Source organism: Penicillium crustosum (genome assembly GCF_028827405.1).
Source record: "Penicillium crustosum strain IBT 35664 chromosome Unknown utg000004l_segment0_segment0, whole genome shotgun sequence".
NCBI lineage: Eukaryota > Fungi > Ascomycota > Eurotiomycetes > Eurotiales > Aspergillaceae > Penicillium > Penicillium crustosum.
In genome coordinates this window covers 1,578,947-1,596,037 of record NW_026623125.1, presented here as the reverse complement: position 1 = coordinate 1,596,037, position 17,091 = coordinate 1,578,947, and the positions used below count along the sequence as shown (strand labels likewise).

Genomic DNA, 17,091 nt, shown 5'->3' with positions numbered 1-17,091 from the left:
CCGGAACTTGGAGCCTCACTTTACTCTCCCTACATCCAAACATGTGAGTCTTATCCATTATATTCAAATTATATTCATATTCTATTCATACTCTATTCAATATTATGTTTAAACTGACATTATTAAAAGGACCGGAAGGGGAGGAAGACGGGCAAGGCAACCCAGACAGCCAACTCAGCCTCAAGGCATTCGGGGCCCGTATGTTTTGCTTCCCTTCACCGTATCAGTACAGAAACTAACTGCAACTCTAGGCGCTCTGCCTTGACCGACTATCTTGCTGTATGTCGATTTTGATCTACATATCGTGGCTTGACTGACTGGTTTTTAGTCAAATAATATCTCAGCACAGCAAATTCGTGATGATTGGGACCGCCGGCAAGCCGAGGTACAGGCACAGGCCCAGCCTGACCAAAGTGAACAAGAACCCTCCAACCCGATCGAAGAATCGAGGTCTCCGTCGGTCTTGGAGTCACCAGAGGACCCAGTCAAAAAGCGCAAGCGCCAGCAAGCCATCACACGAATAAAAAATAGCAAAGAGTTTGCTAAACGCAAGGCTCGTTTTAGTGGCGATTACGATGATGAGGAAGACGACGATTCCCTGGCTCTAAAGATCCACGAAGAAAAGAATCGACCACAACCCGGTCAGCTTGCAAACTGCGAGATCTGTGACAAGCGTTTCACCGTAACTCCATACAGCAAGGCCGGTCCGAACGGAGGCTTGCTCTGCGTTGAGTGCTCTAAGAAGCAAAAGGCCGATGAGAAAAAGCCCCCGGCCAAGAAACGTGCCCCTGGAATGGGACGACGTCAAAATCAAGCTAATCTACTTGATGGGCTGACTCCTCATGGTACTCAGAGTCTGCTGGAAACCTGCATCAAGGTACGTCCATGGCATTTTAAATTAAAAAGCTCCAGAGCATTGACCGAGGAGTGCTAATCATTTTCTAGAAAGTGGCAGATTATATCCATGATATCGAGGACTTTGGTGATTTGCCTCCTTCATTGCTGTTACGTCTGGGTCAGATCTTATCTAGAAGGCGGGCCGTGACTTCACGCACCTTGGATCTGTTCTTACGACCTCAATATACCTCCATTGATCTGTTCGATTGTGCTAGTAAGTCAGAGTTGTCGCCTCTCCTTGAAACAAAATCTAACCAGTGGCTAGAACTCGGCACGGATGATTACCACAAGATCCTGGCTTCCATGCCTCGTCTAACAAGGGTCAACCTTCGCTTTACCACTCCAATGAAGGACCCGATTTTCCATTATATGATGGAGCGTGATATGGAGATAAAAGATCTTCATCTGGATGGGCCTAACCTTGTGACCGATGCCTGCTGGCGCGAACTTTTCATGAAACTTGGTCATCGTTTCCTGAGCCTCAAATTGTGGAATCTAGATTCTGCCTTTGATAACGAAACCGCTCGAGTGATGTGCCTTCAATGCCCAAACCTGCAGCGACTCAAGCTGAAGTTTTTACACAAAATCGACAATGACATGCTTGAGGGAATTTCGACGCTCAAGTCCCTTCAGCACTTGTCGCTACGTTTTCTGGACGAGACCGAGACCAAAACTGAGCCTCTCCTTCAGATAATGAGTAGCATTGGTCCTCAGCTAGAAACCCTCTCTCTGGAGGAATTCAAGTCAGTCGATGATCGACTCCTACAACATATCCATGACCATTGCCGTCATCTAACCAAGCTTCGCCTTACCCTCAACTCGACCTTCACCGATAAAGGATTAGCCGCATTCTTCACAGGCTGGTCTAATCCGGCCCTTACTTATGTGGACCTGAGCTCCCTCCGGGACGTGGACATGACGAATCCCGACGGCCCGGAGGAGCCTATTGGGCTTGCATCCGATGGGTTCGTTGCACTTATGAAGCATTCGGGCTCGAAAATTCAACACTTGAACATCGCGTCGTGCCGTCATGTTTCATATAAAGCGTTCGAACAGGTTTTCGCCCAAGGCGAAATATATCCCAACCTGAAATATCTTGACATTTCGTTTAGCACTGTCATGGATGACTACCTTGCGCAGTGCATCTTCCGGTGCTGCCCGGCCCTTCAGAGACTGGTTGTCTTTGCTTGTTTCAAGATTCGCGACATCCACATCCCTAGGGGAGTTGCTCTCATCGGTACTGTGGGAGCGACTATCAAAATCGATGGAATCACCCAGACCGAGACAATTTGAGTGACGCTACGGTGGGTCGACAGAAGGTTTTTTTTTTCTTTTCTCTCTTATGTGGCTTAGCGATATTACGATATGGGCATATCTATCCCAAATATATCTAAATTTGAAATAAAAGCCAGGTAGACCTACTTGTCTCTTGTAAATGGCGGCCTCTATCCTTGATACAGTACTCCAATAATCTGATCCATTTGGTTGACTTTGTGAAATTGGGGATATACTGAGGACTTCAAAGACAGTGTTGGCAAAGACACTTGCGATGGCAGTTTCGATAGCAAACTCGGTCCTTTTTGAAGAATGGCTATGCAAAATTCATAATTTAAGATCCTCCGGTTTCTTCATGGAGTCGATGAGTACATATATACTTGTCATTTACAAATTGCAAGACCATGTACAAATGAAACCCTAGTGGAGCTCACCAAGAAGGATTAGGGGGGCGTTATAGCCACCTCCCCTTACGGATATACGAATTTCCCGGGACTTGCTGAATCATTCATACAACAACAGACTTCATTCAATCATATATATTTACGCCAAACACCATAATTTATGTAACCATAGTCCATATAGCTCAAAAAAAAATGCAACCCAATTAACAAAATCCAAGATTCCTATGCCATCCGCTTGCCAATCTCACTCTGCCAGTTTCGGGTCCTCTCAAATCCATTGGAGGCAGTCTGGTAGTCGAGCATAGCCTGGTAAACCTCCTCCTGAGTGTTCAGTACGAAAGGTCCATACTGAACAACCTTTTGGTCCAGAGGCTGACCAGCCACAAGGAAGATACGGGAATCCTTTTCGGCATTATCTGGGACGGAGAGTTCAACAAAGTCACCCTTCTGCTCAAATTCGACGTTTGTGAATTCCTTCACGAGGCGAGTGGAATCATTTGAACCAAAGACAGTCTCACCAGCCAAAGTGTAGGCAAATGAGTTCCATCCCTGCGGCAGGGGCTGCGAGACACGACCACCAGGCTTGATGGTGATATCCAAGATCCAGACCGGGGTGTAAGCCAAATCGCGCACGGAGTCAACACCGTGCGACTGGCCCGAGATGACCTTAATTTCAACGCGGCCCTCATCGACCGTGGCGAGGGGAATCTCCTCAGCGCGCAGATCACGGTAACGAGGCTCACAGAACTTTAACTTCTTGGGCAGATCGACCCACAACTGCATACCGACGTTGGGGCTACCGTCCTCGTTCTCGTGGGGCATCTCAGCGTGCATGATGCCACGGCCAGCAGTCATAAACTGCAGATCACCGGGTCCAATGGTGCCCTTGTTACCGGCGAAGTCTTCATGATCAACACCGCCAGACAGCAAATAAGTGATGGTCTCCTGGCCGCGGTGGGGGTGGTCGGGGAAGCCGGCACCCTTGCCAATGGTGAAGTGGTCGAGCATGAGGAAGGGACTGAAGTTGCGGAGCTTGGCAGTTCCAATGGAACGGCGCACACGGGCACCTGCGCCTTCTGCTTGCTCAATGGCAAGGAATGCCTGTCGGATTGCGCGAGGAACGGACATGTCTGTGATGGGGAAGACTATGGGAGTCGAGGTTTCCAGGTTGAGGTTGGTCTGATTGAGAATATTTTTTGTCTCAATGTACTTTGACAGGCTAGGAGCTTGCTGTTGGATGAATGTGAGGAAAGAGCCTCTGAGATAGTCTTTGATAGAAGGGTTATAGGCAAGGAAGATTGCTGTGATGCAAATTAAAAGTGGGAGAAGTAATTTCATGGATAAGATGATGGCTATTTATATGGGAAGGGAACGGTTGAAAAAGAGTAGAATGTTCTTGGAAAAGAAATTCTGTCAGCGTTAGTCAATCTCTCATAAATAACTCTTTGTACGGAGCAGTACTCTGGGCATCATCCATAATTGCTTTGCAAGACATCAGTCAGCTCGGGTCGACCAATGAAATGGCTTGATTTTATTACCAACATCCCTGTCAGCACCCGCTAAGCAAAAGACTAACCATATGTGGTTAGTATTAGTACCTGATTTATCAGGTACTAATGCTGAGTTCAGCATTTCAAATCAGGTGACCTGAAAATTGGAGGATCTATAAGCTACAAGAAATCCTGCGGATATAGAGTACGGATATATGTGTGTGTGTTATACATTTAATACACTGTAGTCTGGATCTAGATATTGCCCCATATTCATATTATAAAACCCCATTTCTGTGGACGTTGTAATTTACATCCGCTTCTAAGTGTTTGAAGTACACCAGTACATAGCTGGACATAGATTAGTGGTTATCAGATAAGGCCACGGAGCAGCTGCCGCTCTCCACTGCCAAACTTGACATGCGAGGACTGCCTACCGGGTACAGCATAGGCATTTGATTCATTCCAGCCTTGGAAAATTGTTTGATTCTGTCTTTATATAATTCCACTGGTACCCATAAACGATTGATTTACATGACAAACCCTTACCATTGCCAGATTGAAGCTTCTTGCGGCAAGCGCCTTTCGCGGGGAAGCTTCAGGCTACCTGACTTCCACCCCTAGACTCCACTGTCATCCTTGGTTCACTGCGCTCTAAACCGATCTATTCAAAAGAAATGGGTCACTCGGCAACCCTGTCACCGTGGCTGGTGTTGGCCTGTGCTGTGTCCAGCGTGTGGGCGAATAAAAAGCCATTCAACATTAATGACGATATCTTAGCCTATCCCCAGGTAGGTGGATCTGATTTGTACTGATTTGAAGCAAGACTGACGTTGGATATTGCTCAAAGTATCAAGTGGCCTTCCCCGAGGAGTATGTGCTTGAATCTCACGCCGAAGCACTGCTCCAATCCCAGGCCAGCCCCGGCGCCAATGACCAGAACAATCCCCAAGTTTACATGGGCAAGGGTACACCGGACTCCACCGACCAGCCCGAGGATGTGAATGGATCTTCATTCACCTACGAAGAAATGATACTTGAGGACCGGCGACTCCTCTGCCAGATCCCACGTGTCGCGAACGATGACCATAATACAACGAAAGACAAGGATAATAGCAAGGCTGAGGAGCAGAAGGAACTAGCTCGAGCAACAGATCGTGGCCTGGAACTGCTACGTGAAATGGAAGGGAAGTGCATGTACTACTTCTCTGGCTGGTGGTCCTACTCCTTCTGTTATCAGAAGCAGATCAAGCAGTTCCATGCGCTCCCCGCTGGCCGTGGTGTCCCCAACTACCCACCCATTGAAGACCCCCAGACACATTCCTTCATCTTGGGAAGATTTATCGGCGACAAAGGCGAGGAAGAGAAACCGTCCGCCAAAACAGACGTGGCAGAACTTCACACAAAGGGTGGCTCGCGGTACTTGGTTCAGCACCTGCGTGGCGGGACCAAATGTGATCTGACGGGGCGCGAGCGTAAGGTTGAAGTGCAGTTCCACTGTCACCCACAATCGACAGATCACATCGGCTGGATCAAGGAACTCACCACGTGCTCTTACTTAATGGTGATTTATACCCCTCGTCTATGTGACGACGTTGCTTTCATGCCACCACGGCAAGATGAGATACACACTATCGAGTGCCGTGAAATCCTGATGCCCGACGAAGTCACCGAGTGGGAAGCTATCAAAGAGTGGTACATGACCAACCAACTGGCCGATGCTGCTACAGATGCGGATGCTGATGTCGCCCAATCCGAGCTCCCGATTATCGGAGGAATCGAAGTCGGAGGCCGCAAACTTGTTGGCATGGAGGGCAAGGTAATTGAAAAAGGACGTGTGGCATCTGCAGGCGAGGAGCGGGTGGAGGTGGTTGCGAGGCGCGAGAATGGCGAGATTCGGAAAACCTCCAAGCAGGTTCTGAAAAAGTATGATATCGACCCGGAGAAATTGGAAGAGATGAAGAATCTACTGGAAGAAGAAGCAGATGGCAAGGACTGGACGCTGGAGGTTGTGGAAAGCAATGGCATAATCAAGTTCCAGGGCGTCCTTGATGAAGACGAGGATTGGAACGAGCAGCCATCTTCAGAGAAACAACCCGAAAATAAGGCGTCCGAAAGTTCCGCTGGTCAAAAGCCCAAGCAGGAAAAAGAGTCGGCCGAAAAGAAAAAGCAATCCTCAAACAAGCCCGAAAATGAGGGCAGTGAGGAGACTTTTAAGGATGAACTATGAGCTTGTATAGTTAGAGTAGATCTTGTACATTTTGATACTTCATTTTTTCTTTAGCCCCATATGAATGATATCGTGTTTTTCACAGACAGTATTACTGATATTCACGTAATATCTCATATGAATTCACCCGTGTAATTGCATTCAATCCATTTACGTTGAAAGTATACATATATGTTCTGTGGGGAAATCTACACATCCTAGTCCTAGACAGCTCTAGGCCAAGAAGCATTATAGGGTTAGATATAATCAATTTAACTGCAATTCCACACAATTTCAAGGCTAGTATACTAATCAAGAGAGAATCAAAAAGCGATGTACTGTAGACCGTAGATGTACGTCAGTTGCCCCAGTTGCGGAGCCGGCACTTTAAATAGAAAAGTAGGTTACCGGAGAATTAAAAGAATTAAGAGAATCCAAATACAAATGATGGCAAGAAAAGAAAACCCTGAAAGAGTAGCAAAAACATTCAATTGAAGAGAATGTCCTTAAAATACACCCATAAGCAACGAGGCAACGTGACTGTAAACTCCCTAATCGCCTGGCCCACCTTCCCGCCCTCTCCCTCTCTCTCCCTAATCTAACCTCCGCCTTCTCTTCTTCTCTCTCCCCTCTCTCTCAATCCCTTGCGCCTAGATTGTTTTTATCTCCCTCTCCGTCATCTCATTCGCATCCGACTTACCCTGCTCCGCGCACTAAGGAGCGCCAAGGCTGACCGATCAACGGCGTCCCCAATAACACCCGGTCTCCCCCCAAACTACATCACTGCGAAATCTAGAGCTGGCACGTTGACACGCTGCCATCTGCAGCGGACTGTCGTCATAGTTGATCGGTGCCGTCGGATCACGACTTGTTTCCAATATGGGTTTCATCGGTGTCTACTCGGCTGTGTACGACTACCAGCCACAGGGAGCTGGCGAACTCGAGATTCATGAGGGCGACCTCCTTTACATATTGGAAAAGAATGCGGATGATGACTGGTGGAAGGCTAAAAAGAAGGCTAGCCGGGAGGATGAAGACGAACCTGAAGGCCTAGTCCCTAACAACTATGTCGAAGAGGTGAGTTTCCGCCGATGGAATGCATCCGCGCAGCCATTCGCTGCATGAACAATTGCTGACATTAGATGAAATAGGCACCCCCAGCGCACAAAGCTATAGCCCTCTTCGACTATACGCGACAGACCGACGAGGAGGTTTCCTTCTCAGAAGATGCTGAGCTGATGGTTTATGATACCTCGGATCCGGATTGGACATTGGTTGGATACAACTCGGAGTATGGATTTGCGCCGTCGAATTACATCGAAATTATCGAGGATGCCTCCAATGCGACGACTGCCCCTCCGCCTTCTACTCGAGCTGAGCCTGCCGCGCCGACGCTTCCGCAGCGGCCGACGCAGGCTGCCCCGGAAGAAACTGAGACATCGCCCGCCGGCTCTCCGGTTGATATGTCCCATAACCCCGCTGCTGCTGCGATCGCCAGTATCATTCACAAGCAGCATGCTCCTACGGACGCACCTGCCGAGACAACTAGAGATGAGCCCCCGCCACCCAGTCTTCCGGTCCGGCCGTCGTACGATCAAGCAGAGGAGCGTGAGGAGTCTCCGCCGCCTAGTCTGCCACGTCGACCACCCTCAGAACATGCGTCCCCGCCCATGAACCGTTATTCACCCGACCCAACTCCACCATCCCGTCCTCAGCAGACGGCGCCTGCTATGGGTCACGATGGAACACGTGTCAAAGCATCTCCCCCTTACAACCGGGCAGGTGAAATGACGCCTCGGTCACCCTCTGGCTATCATATCTACAACATTAATGAGATGGTTGAGGTTATGGGCAAGAGAAAAAAGATGCCCACTACTTTGGGAATCAACATGGCTACTGGAATCATCTTCATTTCTCCCGAAGGTGATGATCGGCAGAAAGAATGGACTGCGGAGAAGCTCACTCATTACTCCATCGAAGGAAAGCATGTCTTTATCGATCTTATCAAGCCTAGCAAGAGCATCGATTTCCATGCAGGTGCCAAAGACACTGCTCACGAGATTGCAGCGGCACTTGGTGAGATCGCCGGTGCCTACCGGGCAGAGGGATTGCGCGAGGTGCTCGAGGCGGGGGAAGGTGGCGGTCCAAAGAAGGGCCAGATCCTGTATGACTTCATGGCGCAAGGCGACGATGAAGTTACAGTAGCCGTGGGAGACGAGGTCATCGTCCTTGATGATACCAAGTCCGAAGAGTGGTGGATGGTGCGGCGATTGAAGAACAACAAGGAGGGTGTTGTCCCCAGCAGCTATGTTGAAGTCACAGGATTGATACCCAAGGCGCCACTAATGCCTAACGAACCAGGCCTGTCGACCGTGGAAAAGAACCGGATGGAGGAAATGCGGCTATCCAAACTTGCGCTGGGCAAGTCACGAACGGACTCGATGGATTCATCGGACCGCCACAGTAAGCGCGACAGCAAGATCAAGTCGAAGCCTGATCCGACTAAAGTGCGAAAGTGGACGGATCGGACCAAGGACTTCACAGTGGAAGCACAGTTCATAGGTCTCCAGGATGGCAAAATCCAGCTGCACAAGGTGAACGGTATCAAGATTGCCGTCCCTGTCTCGAAGATGTCTGTTGAAGATCTCGAGCATGTGGAGAAAATTGCTGGTGTTTCGCTGGATGAGGACAAACCCCTTTCAAGCATCCGACCCCGGGCTGCCGTTAACAAAGATTCCAAATCCGGAGCTTCTAAGGCCGGGGCCTCTGTGCAGCGATCCGACTACGATTGGTTTGACTTCTTCCTTAAGGCTGGCGTTGGGCCACATCGCTGTGAGCGATATGCGCAATCCTTTAACAAAGACGCGATTGACGAATCTGTGCTGCCTGACATCACATCTGAAATGCTTCAGAATTTGGGTCTAAACCTGGGTGATACCTTGCGAGTGATGAAGGTTTTGGATACTAAATATGGCCGTACCCCGGACAAGTCCAAGCCTCGCAACGTCAGTTTCGGCGGCGAGGAATTCATTGGAAATGGCGAGGACGGAGGGCAAGGGGGTCTCTTTTCCGGACCTGGTGGTGTGCTACGCAACAACACTCGCAGGGGTAGACCGACACCCAACGTCCAAGCCGGGGAGGTTGATCCCAAAGCGTTCGGACAGGGAGACGAACCTAAATCACCAGATAGCTCGACGAGCCCACCACCCCCTGCGGCAGCTGAAAAGCCTGCTGCAGCCGGATTTGAAGATGATGCTTGGGAGGTGAAACAGCCGAAGCAACCTGCTAAGCCATCTGCAGCCGCCACTGCAGCCGCCACTCCGACCCCGCCGCCCGCAGCAGCTCAGGTCCCTCAGCCAACAGGGGCCATGGCGGATCTGACTTTGCTCCAAACTCCATTGCAGCCGACACCGGCTCAGCCTACTACACAGCCTGCCCCGCCCATGCCTGCCCTACAGCCGCAGGCCACTGCCGTGCAACCACCAGCTGTACAACAGGCTCAGCAAACCGGCGCTACCCCCAGCTTGTTTGCGCAAGTGGCACAAATCGGACAGCATCAACAGGCTTTCAGCCCTCAGCAAACTGGATTCCAAGCACAGGCCAGGCAACGCCCTCAGGCCCCTCAGGCAGTTGGTCAAAACTCACTTCTACCTCCGCCTCCGCCTCCCCAGCGCCCACTGTCCGCGCCTCAAAACTTCTCGCAACAGCAAAACTCCTTTGGTCCTCCTCCATTGCAGGCTCAACTGACAGGCCTTCCCCAGGCGGGTCCTCCTGTTGCTCCTCCCGGCCAGAGTCTAAGTGAACTAAACCAGCAGCGTTATCAAGCTGCAATGCAGCCACAGGCGACAGGATTTATGGGTCAAAACCAATACCAGAATGCCTTAGTACCGCAGCCCACAGCGTTTACTCCCCAGTCACAATTCGGTATCCAGCAGCAGCAGCAACAACAACAGCCGTTTGGTGGTATGGTCCCTCAACAAACTGGGTTCCAGGGACTTGGGCCGCAGCCCACAGGCTTTGGTGGATACGGGCAATTCCAACAACCAATGCAGACTGGTATCAACTCCGTTCTCCCTCCTGCACTGCAACCGCAACCCACTGGTATCAATGGCTACGGCAACCAATCCTATACATCTCCGCCCCCAGTGCCGCCAATTCCCCAGCAACCAACAGCCACTCCTCTGTCGCCACAGAAGACCGGACCGCCTCCCTCTGTCAGATTTGGTGTCAAACCAGATGGCCCCAAGAAGCTTGAGCCACAGCCGACTGGACTCAGAGCCAACCTTTCGCAAGCTAGTAAGTGTTTTTTTGTTCATATTATTACAGGTGATAGAAGTAACAGAAACTAACTTAACCAACAGCCCCCAATAACCCGTTCGGCTTCTAATCTGCTTTCTGTGTTCGCCCATACTAGACTGGCGTATATAATCCTGGTTTTTTTTTTTTTGGCAATTCCTCCTATGTTGCCCTGAAGTTTTGCTCATTCTGAGGCCGGGATGTCCTTTTCACATATCGCAGCTTGTCCTTTCGAACCAGTGCCCTTGGAATCAACACGTGTACATATCATGACCCTGGTCCCCGTTTTGACGCAGCGCGTATCGAAGCTCATGCCACGAATCCTCTTGCTCTTCCCCCTTCTTGCAAAACCCCCGCACTTAGCGAGCTATCCATACTCTTTTCCTGTGCTCTGTGACAGATCTGGTCATGCCTCTCATATCCTGCATGTTTCATTGTCTTTAGCTTACTGTCATATAAATCTGTCTATGGTGATGCTTATTGTGTGGATGTCCTCTCTTTCTCCGTTTTATTTTGTCGTTTGGATGTTTCCTTTTTTGCTCTTGTCCTCTCGCTGGTTACCAGCTCATACATAATCCATCGAGTTGTCGGGACTTAGCCTGGTCTACTTACTCCATGCAGTAAATAGTTCTAAGCACCGCTACCCAGATCGAACTCTGTCCAGTAATGTGAACAAATATTGGGGGTATATTATGACTCAAAACAAGACCATTTCCTTTCTCTCCAGGGCTTGTCTCTCGGCCTCACATAATGTATGCGTGTTTTAGCCATTGAAAGGAATCTTCACGAAACATCAGTGATCCCGCATAGAAAGGGTTGGTTTTATTACAATCCAGATATACACGAAGCCCAAATATAGCCTGCAGTTGGGTCATACAAGCTCCCGGAACCTCTAAAGCTAGGGCATCTACATTGGTGGGTATCAGGGTTTCCCGTACGAGATGGCTGTGAAATACAGCTTTGAGCCACATAGCAAGTTCCCTTCATTTAAAGCCCCCAAAGTCATTTTCTTGGGCTTCGACAGGCATTGCACCCTTCACCGGATAGGACCCCTGGCATGTTGCACGGGAAATTATGGGCGGAAGGTGATACTCGAGCTAGAAAAGGGGGGAACAGGCAGAACAATAGGAGTAGACACTCCTATACATGTAGTGTGTACGGAGTAGTATAGTTACGACGTCTCCAGCGTTGAGCACAGCTGGAGAACATAGATTCGAGCGCACCATTTTCCCTATTTAGTCAATGATAGACATCTACCAAGACCTTCGAGTCGCCGGCTTCAAAAGGATGTGTATGCTCGGATTGTTAAACACGAATCCGAACTCGATGAAAGAGTACCGAAGAGGTCTTTATGTTTCATCCAATATAGCCATTTTTGTGCTCCTGGGGAGGGTAGGTCGAACAGATTCCCAATCAAGAATTTGCCTTTCGGTCCTGGTGGTAGATTGGTTCCTCTGTTTGTGAGAGTACGCAGAATCACATTCAGACCTAGAATGATCGTAAAGATGACCAAATGGACGGTTGATATCATGGCAAGGACTCGAGGATAGAAGATAAAAAATGGGTACGGAGTAGAGATCTCAAACAAAGAAAATAAACTCGTATCACATCCCATCACATCCTTTTCCTGATTTGGTCATTTGGTGTGCTCTGAAATCTGACCAATGCCACGACAGTCCATAAAAATAAATCGATTCGCCCTTGGGGGTATATATATATCAATAAACGCGTCCAATTATATGGGGAAAAAAAAGGAAATACGAGGGGAGTCATCGCATCATGGACATGGACATCCTCCGAGATAATAACACACTAGATCTGTGCTATTACCCCCCCTTTCCATCACGCATCCTTGAATTTTGAAACACAATTGGCTTTCTGAGACTGGAAAATCACGACTCATCCCCCCAGATGCCAAAGACCGGAAGATCCTCAGCCATGTATAGCAGACCATTATCCGGGAACATCACGTCAGAAAGCGGGGATGGGCCGGACACTGGGGGAGGGCCAGAAGGAATAGTCCCACCGGGAGAGCAACCCACAGGGATGCCCGAAGTAGTTAATGCAGATATGGCTGCATCGTAGGACAAAGCAGCGGTGGGGTCCGAGCCATTGTACAGGGCTTCCCAGACATCGTTATCGGTTGAAAGTTGGGGTTGAGGGAGGGATTGGGAGGGGTGGTAGGAGGATGGTGTTCCAAGGGGCATCTTGTCGGGGGAGCCAGGAGATAGTGCAGTGGCAGGTGCAGATGAATGAGCATCACTCGGACCAGTGAATGGTAGAGCTCCTGGGGCCGGGGAGTTACGATCCTCATCACCACCTACTTGACCAAAAAGTTGGTCGACCTGTTTGCTGCGCTTATTCATCCATTGGCGGTTTCGCCTGGAAACGTATTCGGTTACAGCAGCGCGGAGGTATTTGATAATCTGGAAGAAACGGCATGCATGTGGATCGTGCGGGACAAATAGCTCTAGGAACCGTTCGGCTTTGTTCATTCCTTCTTCCAAGGGGAGGAGATTATCGTAGTCGGCAAAGAATGCAGCGCCGAGGACGATAACAGAGTTAAAAACAGAGTTGATCAGGAAAGGTAGTCGACGTGGAAGAGAGGTATAATGGCCGAGATCATCGACCACGTCTAGACCACGAAGTGCGGAATAGACACATGCATCGGCAAACAAGGATATTCGGGAGCTACCGCTTCGAGTTTCAGATGAATCGGGTTTGCCTTTGACATACTGGGCGACACGGTATATAAGGAATGGCCTTGTCAACAAGATGATCGACCAGTAATATGACCCGAACACATGAGCTGCAGCTAGGCTGTTTTCCATGGATTTATGTTCGAGCCGCTCAGTCTGCATTTTGAGGATTGCTGGCAGAATGCGCACCCAAGCCCGATGCTGGTTGGAGATCGCCTCTGCAACATTGATCGATATGACTTGCTTCATGTACACATCCGTCAAGATCCGTTCGAATATTCGACAGAGCGAAATCACCGCAGCAGAAAGCTGTTGGTCTACGGTCAAATTGGGTTTTGATTCCCCTGGTATTAGAGCATCTTCGCGACTATCATAGTCGTAATCTGAAGTTGCAGGAGGGCGTCCCAGGGAAGCGCTGAGGAATAGATCCATCATCCGAAGACTCTTCCAAACTCGCTCCCTCGCTCGGCGCTCACGCCCACAAAAGAGCGCGTTTGCATCTTTGCGGTGAATCCCGACCGCGTAGGCAGCACGTAGAGCAATCCCCAAATTCATAAATGCACCATTGCGCCTGCATGCGCCGAGCATATACATGGAAACCAAAATGTATGATTGAATGGTGGATATGCTTGGGGTCTCCTGAAAGGCTGAGAAGGCCAATTGGCGACCGCTGCCAAAATATTGTTCAGCTACTGTCTGATCAATATCGGAAACCTGAGCTCCAATGGCAATCACAAGATAGAAGATAGAGCTAACGGTGTCTTCGTCGCCCGATGGGTTTGCAACCCAATTAGCTAGCCGTGGGTGAAACTCTTCCAGGTCAAACAAGTCAAGCAATGGGCTTGTAGCAAGCACAAACTGACGAGCCAATCGTTGGGCTTCTTCGTTGTTAGGTGGCGCAACTAGAGCTCCGGACTTAGTGTTTGGGTTGCTCTGAAAAGCCTCGAGCATTGAATGTCGTGAGTTGTCCTCGGTGAACTCACATCGGCCAATGGAGGATGTCACAACACGGCGCAGACTCTGTAAAAACGATAAACTCGCCGAATCACCAATATACATAAACTTTCCCTGGCCGTCGCGCAGAAGCCGTGCCACCTTTGGCACGGGAGCTGTCCCTTCCTTCTCATCTTTTTCCTGGCGTTCCATATTCATTCCTTGGTCCTCGAGGGAGTTCAAGAGGCGGTCCATGGCTGTCTCGCGCTGCGGAGATGGTACCATGCGCTCGCTGAGCAACATTGTCGAGTCCTTGGCGTCTGGTTTGAGTAGGCGTGCGGGCCGATCCGAGAAATGGCATTCCGACTCTTTGTGCCTCTGAACACAGATTGTACATGGTTGTTCACCGTTGCATTTCTGTTTCCGCCGTTTACAGCTGTCGCAGGCTCGTCGGCATCGGAGCCGTGCTCCCGGGGTAGTGCTGGCCCGAGGCATCCCGACCGCCGTGATCGCGTTTGATGAATAGGTCGGGTCGCTAGTCCGGGGTTTCGGTGGTAATCATCGAGGCATGGTTTGAGCCGATTGATCCGGGGGCGATTTGGATTGATTCAAGTCATTGTTGAGGTCTAATGTGATGCTAAAGGCCGCTAAGTGCGGGCGTCTGCTTTCCCCGGACTCCACTATATGACTAAGCGTGTTCATCCCACCCGTGGAATACTGCCCAGGCACCTCCAGCGTCGTACATCGAATGAACTTGGATTTAAAATATGGGATAATGCATTGATACACTGATATGGCAAGAATAAATGCATTTCAATCCCCAAAATTTCCGAGGATTATGGCCGGAATGATACTATCTTGCCCCAGGTGTCGGCAGTGCCCCAGATGCCAGCCCGCAGGCATTCCAACTGCACAATCTGGCTGTGATCCACAAAGAGGTTGATATCAACACCAAACTCACGGACGTACCAATTGAAGACCTTGGGATCTGCAGCCTCAAACATGACACGCTCAGGAGGAAGCTCCTTCATAATCCTTGACACCACATCAGTCCGCCAGGACTTGACGTTTTCAGTGATGCCTTCCGATTCGATCATCAACCGCTTCACGCCAGCGTCAAGGAATTTACGACCCAAGTTTACCAATTTGCCGGGGTCTGAGGTCCCAATTGCTTCAAGTCCCGAGGCAGGTGTGTCCCCACCGGCTCCGAATTGAATCCCCAATTCAGGCTTTGGTTCCAACTTGTATGAGTGCACTTTGTCAATAAGGCGGAGCCAGTCATCCTCTGGGATTGATAGGAAACCGGAAGACAGTTCAATGACGTCGAGTCTATGTACTAGTCAGATTTTATATTCCAGGCTCTTGGACCTCGAGCTGGGGATGCACGTACCCGAGATCCTTACATTTCTTCAAGTAGCGGTCAAATACCGTATTTGGATCGGGGTGTGTAAGGAGATGCTCAGCCCATCCACCCTGAAATAAGGGACCTAGTGTCAAGAGTATGCTTCCAAATGTGCTAATTTTTTTGGTCTAGGACAGTCTTACCGTTGAGATGTACACGCCGTGCTGATGGGCCAGATCGACCAATTCCTGTAGTGGTTTCTCGTGAAAGAGAGAAAAAGCACCTGGGTGTGTCTCAGCGCTCTCGTTTCTGGCGAGGACCGAAGCCCTGTTGGGACTCACCTCCAGCAAACTTGAGACCATCTACATGGTCGGCCATCCTATCAAATGCTGTCAGATATCATTTGATGAGTAGCTGGATTTCGGAATATTACGTTTCGAGGATATCTCCGAGATATCTTTTACCCATGACCTGATTTAGGTTAACTCCACGAAAAAAAAAGGAAGAAGAACAAAAAAAAAAGACGATAGAACTATATGGCACGTACTGAGTAGTATGGGCCTCTGATCTCAGTGACCCCCCTTGTTCTGGGTTTGGCAGGTCTAGGGTTTGACCGCACGAAGCCAAATCCATTTTGCTTGTCTTGTAAAAGAGTGACTCCTTGGTAAGTATTCGGGGTGGTAGAGAAGTGTCTGGATGAGGTCGACAAAGCAATGGCCGCCTGGGATGAGGCACAGCTCATGACACGCCCGGCTGTAAGTGAATTAGCAGGTAACATATTTAGGGAGTTGATGTTGAGTTAGACCTAGGTAAAGTATTCATGTTCTAATTCCATATTCCATGGAGATGTATGTTTGGGAAGGGTTGACGTCAAACAGACTTCATCGAATAAATTTTAGATATTACGTAGGAATAAGCAAATATCACATTACTTGTAGTTACTTTAGTTCCCACGGAATAGGTAGTTACTACATACATAAATACATCCATGGATACATAAGTATATGTACGTATCTATGTATATTTGTGCGGCCGTAAGAGGAAATTCTTGGCAAAATTATACTAGCGTGGGACCATATAGGGGTCTTATAAGTCCTACGGGAGTCCTATGGGACTAACAGGGTTATAGGACCAGAATTCCTTTAGTCCCATAAGTCCCATAGGAGTAGATGGGACTAGGATATGGGACCAAAATATTTTTTAGTCCTATGGGAGTTGTCAAGGCCTAGTAAAGGTAAAATATAAGTGAGAGTTTTTGCTGAAGTCAAAGGCAGAGATATTTAAGAAAAGGAAAGAAAAGAAAGAAGAAATTCAGACCTAGGGACTTAATCGAGGTAGGACAGGGTAGGATGAACCATAGTAGAATCAAAACTACTATGCCTATTCTAGCAATCCTTATTGTAAGAACCATAGAACCTCATCCGATCCGGGCCCATGAATTGTAAAGAGTAACTATGCCTTTCTTGATGGCAGATAATGCCCTTTATAGAACCTGACAGAAATCTGTGGTACGACCAATGTATGGGGATTACCCTGTCTCCACCCT

At 49.1% G+C, this 17,091-nt stretch overlaps 6 protein-coding genes across 6 annotated transcripts; 3 read left to right on the top strand and 3 right to left on the bottom strand.

Annotated features, from left to right (window-relative positions):
- Positions 1 to 130: 130 nt before the first annotated feature.
- On the top strand, positions 131 to 2,190 carry rad7 (uncharacterized protein; the record flags this gene model as incomplete). The annotated part of the gene is made up of 5 exons (XM_056877400.1): positions 131 to 198; positions 252 to 279; positions 329 to 877; positions 946 to 1,111; positions 1,163 to 2,190. Coding segments are annotated over 5 exons (1,839 nt in total), but the record flags the coding sequence as incomplete, so codon positions are not given.
- A 608-nt stretch (positions 2,191 to 2,798) lies between these two features.
- Positions 2,799 to 3,914, bottom strand: N7487_009669 (pirin family protein; the record flags this gene model as incomplete). Its single annotated transcript, XM_056877399.1, has 1 exon — positions 2,799 to 3,914. The coding sequence occupies one exon, from the start codon at positions 3,912 to 3,914 to the stop codon at positions 2,799 to 2,801; it is 1,116 nt and encodes a 371-aa protein (XP_056725979.1).
- Positions 3,915 to 4,743: 829 nt separating this feature from the next.
- Positions 4,744 to 6,296, top strand: N7487_009668 (PRKCSH domain-containing protein; the record flags this gene model as incomplete). Its single annotated transcript, XM_056877398.1, has 2 exons — positions 4,744 to 4,857; positions 4,917 to 6,296. The coding sequence occupies 2 exons, from the start codon at positions 4,744 to 4,746 to the stop codon at positions 6,294 to 6,296; spliced, it is 1,494 nt and encodes a 497-aa protein (XP_056725978.1).
- Positions 6,297 to 6,912: 616 nt separating this feature from the next.
- On the top strand, positions 6,913 to 11,076 carry N7487_009667 (cytoskeletal protein-binding protein SLA1). Its single transcript, XM_056877397.1, has 3 exons — positions 6,913 to 7,352; positions 7,427 to 10,571; positions 10,637 to 11,076. Exons 1-3 carry the CDS (start codon positions 7,155 to 7,157, stop codon positions 10,660 to 10,662), a joined length of 3,369 nt encoding a protein of 1,122 aa, XP_056725977.1. The 5' UTR covers positions 6,913 to 7,154; the 3' UTR covers positions 10,663 to 11,076.
- A 1,387-nt stretch (positions 11,077 to 12,463) lies between these two features.
- On the bottom strand, positions 12,464 to 14,698 carry N7487_009666 (putative C6 transcription factor; the record flags this gene model as incomplete). The annotated part of the gene is made up of 1 exon (XM_056877396.1): positions 12,464 to 14,698. The coding sequence occupies one exon, from the start codon at positions 14,696 to 14,698 to the stop codon at positions 12,464 to 12,466; it is 2,235 nt and encodes a 744-aa protein (XP_056725976.1).
- A 324-nt stretch (positions 14,699 to 15,022) lies between these two features.
- Positions 15,023 to 16,287, bottom strand: N7487_009665 (phosphosulfolactate synthase; the record flags this gene model as incomplete). Its single annotated transcript, XM_056877395.1, has 6 exons — positions 15,023 to 15,532; positions 15,594 to 15,676; positions 15,749 to 15,828; positions 15,887 to 15,924; positions 15,979 to 16,016; positions 16,093 to 16,287. The coding sequence occupies 6 exons, from the start codon at positions 16,285 to 16,287 to the stop codon at positions 15,040 to 15,042; spliced, it is 927 nt and encodes a 308-aa protein (XP_056725975.1). The 3' UTR covers positions 15,023 to 15,039.
- Positions 16,288 to 17,091: the final 804 nt, after the last annotated feature.